At 44.5% G+C, this 18,773-nt stretch overlaps 1 protein-coding gene across 2 annotated transcripts in view; it reads left to right on the top strand.

Moving 5' to 3' along the window:
• Window positions 1–18,773, top strand: part of ABL1 (ABL proto-oncogene 1, non-receptor tyrosine kinase) — a 180,379-nt gene that overhangs the window by 42,525 nt on the left and 119,081 nt on the right. Inside the window, exon 1 of one of the 2 annotated variants that reach the window (XM_030919559.1) lies at window positions 13,066–13,085. The exons of the other annotated variant lie outside the window; for it this stretch is intronic. Within the exon in view, the coding sequence (XP_030775419.1) occupies window positions 13,082–13,085 (4 nt within the window). The 5' untranslated portion in view covers window positions 13,066–13,081. Of the gene's footprint in view, window positions 1–13,065; window positions 13,086–18,773 lie in introns of those variants that run through there. 2 annotated transcript variants of the gene reach the window in all.

Below are 18,773 nucleotides of genomic sequence, written 5' to 3'. Positions count from 1 at the left end.
GTGTGTCTCAAATAGAAAGAAAACCAAAATTTTACTTGAAAGACTGGAGAAAGTTGATGAAGATTTTGAGAAAGTGAAGAAGTCATGGCCCCTCCAGGGCACACCCAGGTGCTGTCCCTTCTTTTCTCCACAGTTCTCTTAGCTATAAGATGGGGCTTATAATAATCTCTTCCTTGAAGAGATGTTGTTAATAGTACTTAGATGATTTGCTAACTTCTATCAAGCACTTACTCTGACCTAGGTATCGGACTGGGTGCTTAACGTATCTCTGTTGTGTTTTGCATATATATATATATATATATATATTTTTTTTTTTTTTTTGAGACAGAGTCTCGCTCTGTCACCCAGGCTGGAGTTCAGTGGTGTGGTCTCGGCTCACTGCAACCTCCACCTCCCGGGTTCACGCCATTTTCCTGCCTCAGCCTCCTGAGTAGCTGGGATTACAGGCGTGTGCTACCATGCCTGGCTAATTTTTGTATTTTCAGTAAGGCAGGGTTTCACCATGTTGGCCAGGCTGCTCTCAGAACTCCTGACCTCCAGTGATCCACCCACCTTGGCCTCCCAAAGTGCTGGGATTACGGGCATGAGCCACTGGAGACAGAGTCTCGCTCTGTCACTCAGGCTGGAATGCAGTGGTGCAGTCTTGGCTGCAACCTCCACCTCCTGGGTTCAAGCAATTCTCCTGCCTTAGCCTCCCAAGTAGCTAAGATTACAGGTGTGCGCCACCATGCCCAGCTAATTTTTGTATTTTTAGTAGAGATGGGGTTTCGCCATGTTGGCAAGGCTGGTCTTGAACTCATGACCTTAAGTGATCCATCCACCTCAGCCTCCCAAAGTGCTGGGATTACGGGCGTGAGCCACCGTGCCCAGCCCTAATTCATTCAACTTTGGAAGCGTTGGTTGTGAGATGTGTGGTTGGGTGTTGTCATGGAGAAGAATTAGGCCCTTTCTGTTGACCAATACCGGCTGCAGGTGTTGCAGTTTTCGGTGCGTCTCATCGATTTGCTGAGCATACTTCTCACATGTAATGGTTTTGCCAGGATTCAGAAAGCTGTAGTAGATCACATAGGCAGCAGGCCATCAAACCGTGACCATGACCTTTTTTTGGTGCTAGTTTGGCTTTGGAAAGTGCTTTGGAACCTTTTTCGGTCTGATCACTGAGCTGGTCATCGCTGGTTGTTGTATAAAATCCACTTTTCATCACACATCACAATCTGATCAAGAAATGGTTTGTTGTGTAGCGGAAGAGAAGACGACACTTCAACGTGATTATTTTTTTGATTTCCGCTCACCTGATGAGGTACCCACTTACTGAGCTTTTTCAACTTCCCAGTTTGCTTCAAATGCCAAACGATCGTAGAATGGTCAATGTTGAGTTTTTCAGCAACTTCTCTTATAGTTGTAAGAGGATCAACTTCTGTGATTGATCTCTCATTGGTCGTTGTCAACTTCTGATGGCCAGTCACTGCACTCCTCATCTTCAAGGCTTTCGTCTCCTTTGTAAAACGTGTTGAGCCACCACTGCACTGTACGTTTCATCAGTAGCTCCTTGGCCAAATGTGTTGTTGATGGTGCGAATTGTCTCCGGTGCTTTACAATCCATTTTGACCTTGAATAAGAAAATTGCTCAAATTTGCTTTTTGTCTAACATCATTTTCACAGTCTAAAGTAAACGTAAAATAAACAGCAAGGAATAAGTCATTAGTAAAAAAAAAAAAAAAAAAAAAAAATATATATATATATATATATATATATATATATATAAAACGAGAAATGCCCATTGAAATAATGGATAACATAACCACATTCATTTAAGAATGTACTTGAATATCAAATGGCAAATTCCAACAATGCAAAAACTGTGATTCCTTTTGCACCAACCTCATACTAGCTACGCATCTTTCTACTGAAACTGGCTAGAGACCATGTCTCAGTGGTGGAGCCAGTACAGGACGCTTCACATTTCTTCCCCTAGGACACGCTGTCATTGTTTAGGTTTCTTGTTTTGTTTTTTCCTGAAACAGGGTCTCACTCTGTTGCTCAGGCTGGAGTGCAGTGGCACAATTACAGCTAACTGCAGCTCCAGCCTCTTAGGCTCAAGTGATTGTCCCACCTCAGCCTCCCAACTAGCTGGGACTACGTGCTTGTGCCACACTATTAGGTAATTTAATTTTTTTTTTTTTTTACTTTTTGTGGGGACGGGGTCCCACTATATTGTCTGGGCTGGCCTGTAACTCCTGGGCTTAGGCAGTCCTCCCACTTCAGCCTCCTAAACTGCTGGGATTACAGGTGTGAGCCACTCCACCCAGCCAGTTCTTTAGTTTTAAAGATTTAACCTGGTTGAAATGTGGCTAGTCTCCTTTTGCTTGGGTCACAGACCAATTTGGGTTGACTTTGCCATTGCCTTACCTGCAGATCATGGTGCTGTTGGGATGTCATTTTGCTGTACCGAGGGTAAACAGTAGCTCCCTCCTTAACATCCGTCCTTTAGTGTAGGACTTTGCTATTAAGAACTGGAACACTGTTGGCCATTAGGATTCCTATTCCTTTTGGGTTTGTAATAGAAGCTACTGTCCCCCTGATCATTACTGATTGAAACAAGAAATCTGTTGTTCCTGGATTTCTTTCAGTTGTCTTAACATAGACCCTTCCAAGTCTCACAGATGTCAAGGGTTTTTGAAAGTAGCGTGTATTCTGATCTTTTTCAAGTGGCTGCATCACTGACCCTCATAAAATAACTGAAAATATTGGGAGATGACTTTTCTGCCTAAATGTTAGGAAACTAAATTCTTAGTATACTCCTTCTCTAGTTGTTAAGGAAGAAAATTTCTCTTGTAAACTTTTTGGGGGACTAGATTTATTTCCTCCCCCACTTTTCTTTTTTTTGAGATAGAGTCTCGCTCCGTTGCCAGACTGGAGTGCAGTGGCGCGCTCTCGGCTCACTGCAACCTCCACCTCCCGGGTGCAAGCGATTCTCCTGCCTCAGCCTCCTGAGTAGCTGGGACTACAGGTACATGCCACCACAGCCAGCTAGTTTTTGTATTATTTTTTAGTAGAGACGGGGTTTCACCATGTTGGCCTGGATGGTCTTGATCTCTTGACCTCGTGATCCGCCCACCTCAGCCCCTCAAAGTGCTATTTCCTCTCCCTCCCCGCTTTTTTTTTTTGAGAGGGAGTCTCGCTCTTTTGCCCAGGCTGGAGTGCAGTGGCGCGATCTCGGTTCACTGCAAGCTCCGCCTCCTGGGTTCACGACATTCTCCTGCCTCAGCCTCCAGAGTAGCCGGGACTACAGGCATCCACCACCATGCCTGGCTACTAACTTTTTTTTTGTTTGTTTTTTGTATTTTTTTGTATTTTTAGTAGAGACGGGGTTTCACCGTGTTAGCCAGGATGGTCTCGATCTCCTGACCTGGTGATCCATCTGCCTTGGCCTCCCAAAGTGCTGGGATTACAGGCTTGAGCCACTGCGCCCGGCCTATTTCCTCCCATTTTTATGGCCATTCACAGCCTTTGGCATACATTAAAATCTGATCATTGACTTCTAGGTGGGAGAGTGGTATCTCTCTTTTCTCCTCATGTTAAGTAAGGACTTAGTCTGTAAACCTGCCAGTCCCTCCCTACCCTGAAGCCTCCTATGGTCTTTTCTCTCTTCCTTGTGAAGGAAAGGTCCCTCTTTTAAAGCATTATTCAGACCAGAAGGAGGAAAATCAAGACATGCTGAAAAACCCCTGTTTTAATCAACTCGCCTTTTAATTTTTTCAAGAGTCATTATTAGGCATTGGAAGCCATTGACCTTCATCAAACAATGAGCGCAGTATTTCTTTTCCGCATCACGCATGGTGCTACTCCACTGCTATGGTGTGATCAGAACACCCACATTAATAGGAACGTTGCTTCTCTGAAGTAATTTGAATCTTCATTTAGTAGACTAACCATTTTTTCAAATTTTGTTTTTTAATATATACGAAAGTTACAGGTTTCTTTTCTCTTTTATTCGACAAATGAAAGGGATTTTATTTTCATTGCAATAAAAAATAAATAAACGCTCATTATTTAATAAGAAAATTCACGTCTGGGCTCAGTGGCTCACGCCACTCCCTGCACTTTGGGAGGCTGAGACGGGCAGATCACCTGAGGTCGGGAGTTCGAGACCAGCCTGACCAACGTGGAGCAACCCCATCTCTACTAAAAATACACAATTAGCTGGGTGTGGTGGTGCATGCCTGTAATCCCAGCTACTCGGGAGGCTGAGGCAGGAGAATTGCTTGAACCCGGGAGGCAGAGGTTGCAGTGAGCTGAGATCATGCCATTGCACTTCAGCCTGGGCAACAAGAGTGAAACTCCCATCTCAAAAAAAAAAAAAAAAATTCACACTTACAGAAAGAGATGCTGAAGAAGGTAACAGTCGCCTACAACCCCACCACCAGAGATAACCACCTTGTGGTAACATTTCAGATTTATTTCTCTGCCATAGCCACTCTTGTCTGATGAAGGAGGGTTCACAGTAGATATGCTGTTTTTGTTCATTTGCCTTTAAAAATACACATATGTATTGTAAATATTCTTCTGTGCCATTGAATATAAAACATGGTAATTTTTAATTTGGTGTGCATTTTTGGGAAACTTGTTTATAGTGACTTTCAAACTGAGCATTTACAAAGAAATTAACAGTTGTTGGGTGTGTCGAATGTGCAGGATTTTGCTGAGCACTTTACAGAGGTGTCTCATCGAGTCCATCACTTCCTGTGGGCTTGTGCATTAGGCTCCTTACTGATACTCCTGCTTTCAGTCTTCTTCCTCTGCAACTTATTTTTCATATGAAGACCTGAATAATCTGGCCGGGCACAGTGGCTCACGCCTGTAATCCCAGCACTTTGGGAGACCAAGGCAGGCAGATCACGAAGTCAGGAGATCGAGACCATCCTGGCTAACATGGTGAAACCTCGTCTCTACTAAAAATACAAAAAATTAGCTGGGTGTGGTGGCGGGTAGTCCCAGCTACTTGGGAGGCCGAGTTTGCAGTGAGCCGAGATCTTGCCACTGCACTCCAGCCTGGTGACAGAGCGAGACTCCGTCTCAAAAAAAAAAAATAAGAAAAGAAAACCTGAATAATCTTTCAGGAATGCAAATGAGATCATGTTTCTCCTCTGCTTAAAACCTTCCAATAGCTTCTCCTTCCATGTCAAAAAAAAAAAAAAAAAAAAAAAAGAAGCCAAACATATAACCAATATCTGGCCTAGGTCCCAGCATCGCTTCATGTATCGTTGGTCTGTCTTTCCGTTTCTTCAGTATGACATTTGTTTCAGCCTCAGGGTCTTTGCACTTCCTTCTGGTTCCCCTACCTGGGGACATTTAGATAATTGCTTTTTTTTTTTTTTTTTTTTTTCCATTTTAGGTCCTAGTTCAAATTGAATCCAAGTGAACTGACCCCATAATACATGTTAATTGTGAAAAAAATTTAAATTTAGCAAAGTCAAGAACAGAGCGTGTCACTCATGACTCTACCATCTACTCAACATTTTTGTGATTTTTGTTTTCATTTAATTAATTCCATTTATTCGTTCTCTTAACACAGTGCCTATAATATGCCAAGTATATTATACTGGTGTTAGGTTAGGCTATAATATTAAAAAGGACAGTCATGGTTCTTGCCCTTGAGGTCTGTTAGAGCAACATCCCTTCTGTGGAGGAGGCTACATGGTATAATGGTTAAAAACTCACACTCTGAAGCCAGGCTAGGAACGTACAAAAATCCTGGTTCTACCCCTATCAAGTTGTATGGTGGCTCCTTATACTCTGAGCTCCATCAGTATTAGCTACTTATTTCTGTGTAACAAATCACCTCAAAATATAACAAATACATATTATTTAACAGTGTCTGTAGATCAGGAATTCAGAGGTGGCTTAGCTGAGTGGTACTAGCTTGTGGTCTCTCATGAGATTGTAGTTAAGATTTCAGCTGGGACTGCAGTCATCCGAAGGCTCAACTGGGGCTGGCAGGCCACCTCCAAGGTGGCTCACTCACAGGGCTGGCGAGCAGTGCTGGTGGTTGACAGGAGGCCACAGTTCCTTGCCACATGGACCACTCCACACGCTTCTTGCATGTCCTCACGACATGTAAGCAGCTTTCCGCAGAGCAAGCAATCCAAGAGATCACAGGGTAGATGCAAGATGTCTTTATAATCACAGATGCTCCCCTGCTGTTCTGCAGTATCCTGTTGGTTCCCCAGTCTACCCTATTCAGTGAGGGAGGGCACTCACTCAGCAAATGTGCTGGGAATCAGTGGGGGCATTTTGGAGGCTCGCCACTCACTGTCTATAAAGTGAGCATCATAATGCCACCTATACCGCTACCACCCCTTATCAGCATAAGGGGAACGTGAACCTAACATAATGGGGGCAGGGATCGGGCAGAAGAGGCTTCCCAGAGGAGGAGACTCTTAGGCAGAGACTGGGCTGCTGAGCAGGCGTTCGGGAGGTGAGGATGTTCCAGGCTGAGGGGAGGTGTGTGGGAAGGTCCTGAGTGGGTAGGTACTGCCTGTGGTAGCGCGTGGCCTGGAGGGGACAGCAGGGTGGACCAGGATCAGGGAGGCCAGGACACACTCATCACTGTATCCTTGAGGGAGATCTTTCTTCTCTAGGAATATAGCTGAGCTTACCCCAGAAACCAGGGGAGAAAATAGGAACCAAGCTTTCTAGAATACGTTTCTTCTGTGAAATGAGGTTTGTGTGTAGGAGGCATCTGTCCAGAGCTGTTCAAGTTTTATTTCATTATTGCTGGAGGGAACTAACTCTGGTCCTGTTGGTTGGGACTGAACTGTATTACTGACCCTTTCCCATGTTTAAAGTTCCCCCTTCCATTAGGGGGACTATGCTTTGTGCTTCTTCTTGTAACAATGTGTTTAGCTTATTTAGCAGCATCAGATTATTCTTCTGATGTATGCATTCGATAAACCTGGACGCCTATGCAGATTTCTTTTTCCTGGTGGCACTGTGTTTTCTTTGGCTTGTTATGCCTAAGGTCAGATATGTTGTGTTTTGGGTCCCTGACACCTTGGGTTTGGATGAATAATGTCATTTAAGAGGAGGCAAGTAAAAGGCCAGGCGCAGTGGCTCATGCCTGCAATCCCAGCACTTGGGAGGCTAGGGCGAGTGGATCACCTGAGGTCAGGAATTCGAGACCAGTCTGGCTAACACGGTGAAACCCTGTCTCTACTAAAAATACAAAACTTAGCTGGACGTGGTGGCGCGTGCCTGTAATCCCAGCTAATTGGGAGGCTGAGGTGGGAGAATCACTTGAACCTGGGAGGTGGAGGTTGCAGTGAGCCAAGATCATGCCATTGTACTCCAGCCTTGGTGTCAAAGCAAGACTCTATCTCAGAAAAAAAAAAAAAAAAAAGAAAAGAAAAGAAAAAAAGAGGATACAAGTAGAATTTGTAGTGTGCTGATTAACCAAAGTCACTCTAAAGACAAGTTCCTCCACCCTTTTCTTTTTGGCCAGAGTTGATCATTTTCAGAATTCATTTTGTCAAGATGTTTTTTTATTGTTAAATATAAATAATATGCTTTCCTCTGGACTTTTAAGACTTCCAGAAATTACATGCAAACATTTGTGCAGTCTCATGTTTGGTTATTGGTTTTTGGGTTTGCTATTTTTGGGCGAGGAGGTCCATATCCTTCATCAGCTTCCCAAGGGGGTTTGTTAGCGGTACAAGGGGAGGCTTTGGTTTGGTTATGACAGTGCTATAGCCAACAACCTGGGGACCACCTGGGTGCTGCTCCCCACTTCAAAACATGTAGCTAGCAGGATGGAAATCCTGTCTACGTGGAAATCCATGTGGTGTTGGATAGGCCATGATTCATTTCCCTAAGCCTCCAATGCTTCAGTTGTTTGTAATTTTTCTCCCAGAATCTTCATGATCCATTTTTGTACATTCCTATGGCCTTATGATGAATTCCTAGAAGTGAAATTTCTACATCAAAAGAATAGAAACTTTTAAAGGTTTTTGATAGATATTGCCAGTTGCCCTTCTGGGAGGTCTACTGTACGTGTGTGTTAACAGTGACGAATCAGTATTCATTTTTTTTTTTTTTTTTTTTTTTTGAGACGGAGTCTCGCTCTGCCGCCCAGGCTGAAGTGCAGTGGCCAGATCTCAGCTCACTGCAAGCTCCGCCTCCCGGGTTCACGCCATTCTCCTGCCTCAGCCTCCGGAGTAGCTGGGACTACAGGCGCCGCCACCTCGCCCGGCTAGTTTTTTGTATTTTTTTTTAGTAGAGACGGGGTTTCACCGTGTTAGCTAGGATGGTCTTGATCTCCTGACCTCGTGATCCGCCCGTCTCGGCCTCCCAAAGTGCTGGGATTACAGGCTTGAGCCACCGCGCCCGGCCTCAGTTCTTTTATAAGGGAGGAAATGAAAGTCATTTGGTGGCGTACAGGCACAATTAGACCTGACAGCCTTTGTGTTTCTCTTCTGTCCTGTAGGCCCTCAATTCCCTTTACTGCTTTCTTCTTTATGTTACAGATTTAATGCTTGAACACATATTGAAATTTTTGAAAGTTACCGTGAATCTAATGGAGCATAATAGGCACGTTTTCTTAATCCTGGCAATGACCAAACTAATCACTCGTTTGTGGTGGCTTGGTGGAAAAACAGTTTGTCAGCAGAATTTGGAAAAGAAACAGTCACGAGGACAGGGTGTTGGTCTCATATTTGAGTGCTTCCCTGAGGAAAGAAAAGATAAAGGGAAGAATTGGGTGAATTCATCAGACTGTATTTGGCAGATGGAGATGAAGTGGGTGCAGGTCATCGCCCACGACCTGTTTCCCAGGCTTGCAGAGAAACTGCTGCTCAGGAGCTTGTGACTGTGAGGGCCCCGGGCCGTGGCATGCGTTGGTGCGCTCTCAAGAATGCGGCCGTGGCACTCATAGACACATACCAAGCAGCCTCGGCCCCCAGTGCCCCTGCCAGCCTGCTCATGGGCATACTGGATGACTGGAGCCTGGAAAGCGGGTCTTGCTGGGCAGGACAGATGCCTTACTGTCAGCCCAGGAAGAGATCCGTGATTGCAGACAGACTTCTGAGTAGGGCCCTGAGGAAGGAAAGAGTGGTAAACATGCAGTGAAGGGCGGCCCCACCAAGGCTGTCTTCTGACAGGGAGTTGGAGGGTGCAGGTGCTGGATGTGTTTCATTGGGATACAGATGAGTGTGCCCCGTGGTTAGGAAGATGAGGAAGTGTAGGCACTTGCAGGGCCTTTTCTTTTGAGTTAGTGAGTTCCCACCAAACGTGGCCTTGTCTGTTTTTGATGCCTAAGGACTTGGGGAGAAGGCCACAGCCTGTGACCCCAGCATTATCCCCCCTGGGGCCTTGCCACCCTCTAGCTTTCATCCTTGACTCCTCACTTGCCCTCTCTTTCTCGCCCGATACAGCAACAAGTGCCTAGAATACATCTCACACCACCCACTGCTCTGCTGTCAGGGCTACCACCCTGGCCCCACCTGCCTTGCCCTGGCTCTGATTTGAAAGACTTCCCAGCCTCCTGTTGCCATCTGTGTCTGCCCTTCTTTCGCCAGCAGAGAGACCTTCCCTCAGAAACTTACATCAGATCTTTTCACTACCCAGTTTCCTGTCCCTCAATGGGTACCCATCTCAGTTAGAGTAGTAATCAACTTCTCTCCACAGCCTGCGTGGTCTGGGCCTGGTTTCCCTCTCAAATTTCCCTCCTGTCACTCCCTTTGTTTACTGTCAGTGCTTTTTCCTCTTAAGGCTCCCTGGGCCCTGCCCTTCACTCAGCTTCTGGTGCCTGGCTCTTTCAGACCCATGCAGGCCCCAGCTCACATGGCATCTTTTTGGAAAGACCTTCCCTGATGGCCCAGGCCACAGTACCCACACCAGCATCAGCTCTTTGTCCTCTTCTCCTTTTCATTTCTTTGCAGCTCATGCCATCTGAAACCACCTCATTGAATTATTGATAGATCTGTTTGGAATGAGCGATCCCATTCTTCTTAAAGCTCACGTGGCCTCAGAATGCCATGTTGCAGTGGAGAGTCCGACTTCTTTTTTTTTTTTCTGAGATGGAGTCTCACTGTGTTGTCCAGGCTGGAGTGCAATGACGCAATCTCTGCTCACTGTAACCTCCACCTCCTGGGTTCAAGTGATTCTCGTGCCTCAGCCTCCCGAGTAGCTGGAATTACAGGTGCCTGCCACCATGTCTGGCTAATTTTTGTGTTTTTAGTAGAAATGGGGTTTCACCATGTTAGCCAGGCTGATATCAAACTCCTGACCTCAGGTGATCCACCCGCCTTGGTCCCTCAAGTGCTAGGATTACAGGCGTGAGCCACCGCGCTTGGCCTGACCTCATATTTGAATACCAAGTTTTAGTTCTGGAGGAGCTGCAGGTTTTATGAGAAGGGAAAATGTCTGATTCCTCAGAGGAGCCACAGGCCAGCTCTCCAAAGTAAAGTGCTTGTGTGCATGTGTGTGCACACTCACACGTACACACATGTTCACAAATAGGGCATCTCTTTTAAACGGAAATGGCCACCTACATTTGAGAAAATAAAGTTTCATGCAGAAGAAAATGACACGTTAATCTCAATCATCAAGATTTAGACTGATGGGAATTCTACACAACAAATGACTTGGTTTAATTAACATGGAAATTGCGAGAAAAAAAATGAAGTGGAACCTATGGATTTAAAAATTAGGAAATTTTAAGATTTCCATAGTAATTTTTTAAAAACAATATTTTACTTCCAAAACCCTGCATTTTCACATGGGAGCTATCTGCTGGAGCTGAGTGGCCACTGCTCTCTTGAGCAACATCACCCAGATGAGAGGGCCCCCGTCCCCCCCACCCCCCCATACCCTCCTATGTGTACAACTTCCTGAACCCTGTAAGCATTAGAGCTTGCAGCCCCCCGCTTTTTCTGTTTCCTTCTTGATGGGAAGACTGGCAGCAGGATTTACTTGGTTGCTACATTTGTGAATTTGTAAAATAATTCATGCTTTGCTAGGTCTGTAACTTCTTGGGAGGCTTGGTGTGCACTGGCATTTAGCAGCAACTCAGAGCTTATGGAAGACTGTCACTGGCAAGAGCAAAGTCCCCCCAGGACAGAGCCAGTGACGACTAGCTGTGTATCCTCAATCTGATGGAGGTGGAAGTGAGGCAGCAGCAAGGAGCAGAAACAGGAAGCTTCCACTGATGACCACCCTGCCCCCAGCTAGGCTGAAAGGCCTCTCCAGAGCCCTTGCATCAACCTGGCTTTGCACTGGTAGGGGGGGTGTTGCTTGTTACAGCCGGAGAAGAAGAAAGATAGTAAATTACATGACGGCCAAGGCTCTGTCTGACCCTGTCTGCTGTCGTGTTCCTGGCACAGAATAGTCTCTGCTGAAGGAACGAATTAGTGCATCTTTCCAAGCCTTGGAGGACCAGTCTATAATAGGCCCACCCTATAGGGTCTTTGTGAGAATAAATTAAAACCTCTATGAGAAACCTAACTAAGGACAATTGGAAATAACTTAAATATTTGTTAATTGGGAAGAGCTAGATAATTGTGGCTGTCATTCTGTACAACACTCTGTGACTGTTAAAGAGATAGAGGTAGTTTTATGTGGATTGATGTGTTCAATGGGTTCAATGGAAAAGCAAGGGTAATATAATCCCATTTATACAACAGAGAAAAATTGGGTCTGTAAATGTGTTGAGAAAGGTCTGGCGATAATGGTTATCTTTTGAGAGTGGAATGGATCGGGGTGGGTATGGCCTGGAGATGTGAGGGGGAATTTTTCACTCTTTATTTCACATACATCTGTCATTGGCACAGAAAATTAAGCAGTAAACCTAAAGAAACAATAGTGCTTGTTATATAGTTAGATCAATAAATTGTAACTATTATAAAAGGTAGTTATAAAGTTAGTAAGGGCCAAAGGTCTAACTAGAGTAGGTCGGTTATAGAGAAAAACAGTTTAATCAGTTGTTGTTTAACTTTTATGGAATGTAACTTCCTTAGCTTTAATTTGGGGAGCCAAACTATGGCCCTAGTCTTTTTTTTTTTTTTTTTTTTTTTGAGCTGGAGTTTCGCTCTTGTCCAGGCTAGAGTGCAGTGGTGCTGTCTTGGCTCACTGCAACCTCTACCTCCTGGGTTCAAGTGATTCTGCTGCCTCAGCCTCCCAAGTAGTTGGGATTACAGGCATGCACCACCATACCTGGCTAATTTTGTGTATATATATATATATATATATATATTTTTTTTTAAAGTAGAAATGGGGTTTCACCATGTTGGCCAGGCTGGTCTCAAATTCCTGACCTCAGGTGATCTACCCACCTCGGCCTCCCAAGGTGCTGGGATTACAGGTGTAAACCACTCTCCCTGGCCCCTAGTCTTTTACTGTATTGTATTGTATTGTACTGTATTGTATTATTATTATTATTATTATTATTTTTTTTTTTTTTTTTTTTTGAGATGAAGTCTCGCTCTGTCACTCAGGCTGGAGTACAGTGGTGTGATCTCGGCTCACTGCAAGCTCTGCCTCCCAGGTTCACGCCATTCTCCTGCCTCAGCCTCCCGAGTAGCTGGGACTGCAGGTGCCCGCCACCACGCCCGGCTGATTTTTTGTATTTTTAGTAGAGATGGGGTTTCACCGTGTTAGCCAGGATGGCCATGATCTCCTGACCTCGTGATCCACCCGCCTCAGCCTCCCAAAGTGCTGGGATTACAGGTGTGAGCCACTGTGTCCGGTCTGTATTGTATTATTTTTTAATCAGGTTTATTGTGGTATAATTTACATATCGTAATATTCCCCTTCTTTATTATACTGTTCTATGGATTATGCAGTTCTATGGACTTTGACAAATGCATACACTTGTGAAATTGCCACCACTTTTGAGATACAGAACAGTTCTATCACCCCCTAGAATTCCCTTGTGCAGCCCCTTTGTAGTCATCCTTTCCCTCTTCTCCCAGCTGCTGGCAACCCCTGATCTGTTTTTTGTCTCTGTAGTTTTGCCTTTTCCAGAATGTCATGTCAATGGAATCATATAGTCCGAAGCCTTTGAATCTGGCTTCTTTCATTCAACATAATGGGTGAGGAGTCAGCCACGTTGTTGCATGTTGTCCATAGTTCCTCCTTTTGTGTCTCTGAGTAGTATTCTCTTGTATGGATGTACCACAGTTTGTTTTTTGTTTTTTTTGTTTGTTTGTTTGTTTTGGAGACAGAGTCTCGCTCTGTCGCCCAGGATAGAGTGCAGTGGCGTGATTTCGGCTCACTGCAACCTCTGCCTCCTGGGTTCCAGCGATTCTCCTGCCTCAGCCTCCTGAGTGACTGGGATTACAGGCGCGCCACCATGCCGACTAATTTTTGTATTAGTGGCGATGGGGTTTCACCATGTTGGTCAGGGGGGTCTCGAACTCCTGACCTTGTGATCCACCCAGCTCGGCCTCCCAAAGTGCTGGGATTACAGGCGTGAGCCACTGCGCCCAGCCCACAGTTTGTTTATCCATTCACCAGTTGAAGGGTAGTGCTCCAGGGTCCTAGACCACAGAATTCTGGCTTTGTTATCTTTATTTCTACCAGTCATGCCTCTCTCTCTCTCTCTCTTTTTAAAAACCCTAGAAGATTATTAAGATTTATAAGACTGGGTGTGGTGACTCATGCCTGTAATCCCAACGCTTTGAGAGGCCAAGGCAGGAGGATCACTTGAAGCCGGGAGTTCAAGACCAGCTTGGGCAATGTAGCAAGACCCCATCTCTACAAAAAATTTAAAAATTAGCCAGGTGTGGTGGTACACACCTGTCGTCCCAGCTACTCAAGAGGCTGAGGCAGGAGGATCGCCTGAGCCCAGGAGTTTGAGGTGATAGTGAGATATGACTGTACCACTGCACTCCAGCCTGGGCCACAGCATGAGAGCACTTGTCTCAAAAAATGTTTAAAAGATTGACACTATAGTCTTTTTCAGAGTCTCCATAGGAAAGGAGCGGCACGAAATGCAAATTATTTGGAGGTTTTGGAGGTTTCGAACTTTTAATTATTTGACACATATAGTGCTTCCTGTGTGCAGGCACTGTTCTAAATGTTGCTTTCAAACATTTAAAAGTGCTTAGAACAGTTACAATACATAGTAAATGCTATATATCTGCTTGTTAAATAAAAATTTAAGATTTACAAATAATTTGTATTTCACATAGAAGAGGTGTGGGATAATATAAACAGGCAGGAGACCAGGGTTGTAGACCCAAGTACTATCACATTCCCAGCCTACCCCTTAACCTAGTCCCTTGGGTGAATTATTGACTCTGGATCTCACTTACTAACATATGAAAGGAAGTTCATAATCTGAATCCTCCTGAAGGAATAGATAATATCTCAACTTTAATATTTGAACTCTAAAGTTTGATCAGTATAAAAGTAATGTTATAAAATGTGGCTATATCTGTTTATTTTAAATTGTATTGCGTCTGGATAATTTGTTTTTTCCTTTTTACAAGTATATAACACCCTATTGGGATCTGTATTAAAAGTGTACTAAAAACATTCACCACATGGTGGTGCTCCCTTAAAAAGCCAAACTAAAAATTACAGGCCAGCATTGAGTATTAGGCATGGAGTTGATAGGGGCAGCTAGAGTGCCAGTATGTATGTATGTATGTATTTAGAGACAGGGCCTCACTATGTTGCCCAGGCTGGTCTTGAACTCTTGGCCTCAAGTGATCCTCCCACCTCAGCCTTCTAAGTAGAAGGCTTAGATTCTACATTTATAGGTTTATATTCTACATTTGTGCTTTAAGTTTTAGGGAAGTAGGGTCCTGTCATTTTATTAGCTTGATAACTTATACAGATGCCAAAATATAGGAACATTTGTTCTTTCTTAGGCACTACGACATATTCATGTACGTTAACTGATGTCATACTTTTTAAATGTTCCAAATCTTCACTTCACAGAAGTTTATGTGCTTGACAGGAAAAGAAAAAGTACATCTGTAAGGAAAATATGATAGATATTTCTCCTTCAAAAACTGGTGTTTTTATTTATTTATTTATTTATTTATTTATTTATTTATTTTTAGCCTAATGTGTTCTTAAGTCATACTGGGATAGCAATACACAGCCTAAGACAAGCTGCAGTATATTTTCCTTGGTCAGATGACTTTTTGTTTTTCTTTTTTTTTGAGACAGAGTGTTACTCTGTCACCCAGGCTGGAGTGCAGTGGCACAGTCTTGGCTCACTGCAACCTCCTTCTGGGCTCAAGCAATCCTCCCACCTCAGCCTCCTGAGTCGCTGGGACTACAGGCACGTGCCGCCACGCCCAGCTAATTTTTGTATTTTCAGTAGAGCTGGGGTTTCACCATGTTGGCCAGGCTGGTCTCAAACTCCTGGCCTCAGGTGAGCCACCAGCCTCGGCCTCCCAAAGTGCTGGGATTCCAGGCATGAGCCGCTGTACCCAGCCAAAAGTTGGTGTTTTAAAAAAATGCGGCCGGGCGCGGTGGCTCACGCCTGTAATCCCAGCACTTTGGGAGGCCGAGGCGGGCGGATCACAAGGTCAGGAGATCGAGACCACGGTGAAACCCCGTCTCTACTAAAAATACAAAAAATTAGCCGGGCGCCATGGCGGGCGCCTGTAGTCCCAGCTACTCGGGAGGCTGAGGCAGGAGAATGGCGTGAACCCGGGAGGCGGAGCTTGCAGTGAGCCGAGATCACGCCACTGCCCTCCAGCCAGCGGGACAGAGTGAGACTCCTTCTCAAAAAAAAAAAAAAAATGCTTCCTGGTAACTGCCTTAGAGAGAATAGTGTTAACATTTCAGTTCTGATTCTCTTGAAGCACAGTATCCCTGCCTTTTAGATTTGAAATGGATATTTCTAAGCATTTGTGACTGGCTGGATTTCAGTCATTTACGTCAGAACACTGCTCTGGTCAGCCCACCTGCATCTTTGGTAGAGAGATATCTCCCAAACATACAGTTTCCCTGAAGGATTTTCATTCCTGCATATGCTCATCAATTCACTTGCCAAGCATTTACTGTTTGTCCACATGAGTACAAGGGCATTGAGCTTGTGCTATTGTAGACTCACAGATGGTCATGATTTTCAGGAATTGAATAGAGAAGATGAAACACTGAGACACTGGATTCAAATGCTAGGCCTTACTGGGTTTATGTTAGTAATAGACACACGAAGAATTATAGCGGTTGAGAGGAAAGAGACATCTCCTCACTAGGGTGATTGGTCAGGGGAAAAGATGGGAGTGGTTTTTGGTGGGAGAAGATGAGGAGATGGGATCTGGGCATATGAAGAGGCATGGGGTACTGAGGTGGAATTTCACCACACCCCAGATCTGTTGTAAAGAGGAAAGGGTACAGGCAGGAGACACAGAATCTGGCCAGAGTGAATGTCCTGAGCAAGGGCATGGGAAGAGGAAAACCCAGGGGCACAGGGATTAGGTGAGGATCCAACTCTGAATGCTTGCCCAAGGGGCTGCACTGTTGGGGATTTTGAGTGAGATGGGGGCAAACATGATAGACGAACTTCGGGGACAATTTAGCATTGTCTTCAAACACAGGTATGAGGAAGACTTTTGCTGGTGATAGGACAGATTAACTATCCTGAAAATTGACCTGACAAAAATACTTAGACCTGATCCCTAAAATATAACAAACATCTTTTTTTTTTTTTTTTTTTTTTTTTTTGAGACGGAGTCTTGCTCTGTCACCCAGGCTGGAGTGCAGTGGCCAGATCTCAGCTCACTGCAAGCTCCGCCTCCCGGGTTCACGCCATTCTCCTGCCTCAGCCTCCCGAGTAGCTGGGACTACAGGCGCCGCCACCTCGCCCGGCTAGTTTTTTGTATTTTTAGTAGAGACGGGGTTTCACTGTGTTAGCCAGGATGGTCTCGATCTCCTGACCTCGTGATCCGCCCGTCTCGGCCTCCCAAAGTGCTGGGGATTACAGGCTTGAGCCACCACGCCCGGCCACAAACATCTTTTTAATGAATAGCTGAACTTGCAAGAAGAAAGGTAAATCCCCAAGGCCTATAAAATAAAAGATGAGCTGGCTGGGCGCGGTGGCTCACGCCTATAATCCCAGCACTTTGGGAGGCTGAGGCAGGCGGATCACCTGAGGTCGGGAGTTCAAGACCAGCCTGACCAACATGGAGAAACCCTGTCTCTACTAAAAATACAAAATTAGCTGGGCGTGGTGGCACATGCCTGTAATCCCAGCTACTCGGGAGGCTGAGGCAGGAGAATCGCTTGAACCTGGGAGGTGGAGGTTGTGGTGAGCCGAGATTCTGCCATTGCACTCCAGCCTGGGCAACAAGAGTGAAACTCCATCTCAAATTAAAAAAAATAAAAAAATAAAAAAAAAGATGAGCTGAAAATAAGAGAGATAAGCCAAAACTGTAAGTGTCTTGACATTGTTTGCTAATTTCAGTAACCAAGATGCTTTTTTCCACCAATGTTTTGTTTTTGTTGCTGTTGTTTTGAAATAGGGTCTTGCTCTATTGTCCAGGCTGAAGTGCAGTGGTGCAATCATGGCTCACTGAAGCCTTGACCTCCTGGGCTCAAATGATCCTCCCACCTCAGCCTCCTGAGTAACTGGGACTACAGGTGTGAGCCATCATGCCTGGCTAACTTTTTTTTTTTTTTTTTTTTTTTTTTTTTTTTTTTTTTACTTTTTGTAGAGATGGGGTTTTGCCATGTTGCCCAGGCTGGTCTTAAACTCCTGGACTCAAGTATCGTGTTTCAGCCTCCCAAAATGCTGGCTCCCCAATAGTTTTATTGAGGTATAATTGACATAAAATAAGCTGCACATATTTAAAGTGTAAATTTGATAAATTATAAATTATATGTATATGTCCACAAAATGATCACAACAATTAAGGTAGTGAAAATGCCCATCCACTCAGAAGTTTCCTTATGATTCTTGGTAATTCTTCCCTGATTTACCTCCTTCCTGGTCCAATACTTACTGTTTTCTGTCACCATAAATTAGTTTTCATTTATATAAAATTTTAGAAAATACAGTAATATATGCTATGTGCTCTTCTTTGCCTGACATAATTATCTTGAGATTCATACATGTTTTTGGATCAATAATTTGTTCCTTTTTATTGCTGAGTACTATTCCGTTGTGTGGATGTACCATAATTTGTTTATTCATCTGTTGATGAGCATTTGTTTCCCTTTTTGGGCTGTTACAAATAAAGCTACTAGAACATATATGAACAAATCTTATTTTATTTTTTGCCTTTTTCCTACAGTATGAACAAAACTTTGCGTGGACATTTGCTTTCTTTTCCCTTGGGTAAACAGGAGCATGACGGCTGGTCATATGGTAGATGTCTATGACACTTGAGTCTTAAAGGCTGTTTGGGGAACAGGAGATACAATCTTGGGCCTGTGGTAAACAGGGACTTGGAATTCAGACCACCCTATAAAGCTAAGATCATTGATTGGCTACACTTTTAGCAAAATGATAGACTAGAAATAATAAGCTGTTGGCAGAATATTTAAAAAAGAAACTTGCCAGTCATGGTGGCTCACGCCTGTAATCCTAGCACTTTGGGAGGCTGAGGTGGGTGGATTGCCTGAGCTCAGGAGTTCGTGACTAGACTGGGCAACATGGAGAAACCTCATCTCTTAAACAAACAAACAAACAAACAAACAGAATTAGCCGGGCATGGTGGCATGCACCTCTAGTCCCAGCTACTTGGGGGGCTGAGGCTGAAGTGTCGCTTGAACCCAGGAGGTTGAAGCCGAAGCTGAGATTGCACCACTGCACT

Source organism: Rhinopithecus roxellana, chromosome 16 (genome assembly GCF_007565055.1).
Source record: "Rhinopithecus roxellana isolate Shanxi Qingling chromosome 16, ASM756505v1, whole genome shotgun sequence".
Lineage (NCBI taxonomy): Eukaryota > Metazoa > Chordata > Mammalia > Primates > Cercopithecidae > Rhinopithecus > Rhinopithecus roxellana.
Note: the sequence above shows the minus strand (reverse complement) of the source record. Positions and strands in the feature narration are given on the sequence as shown.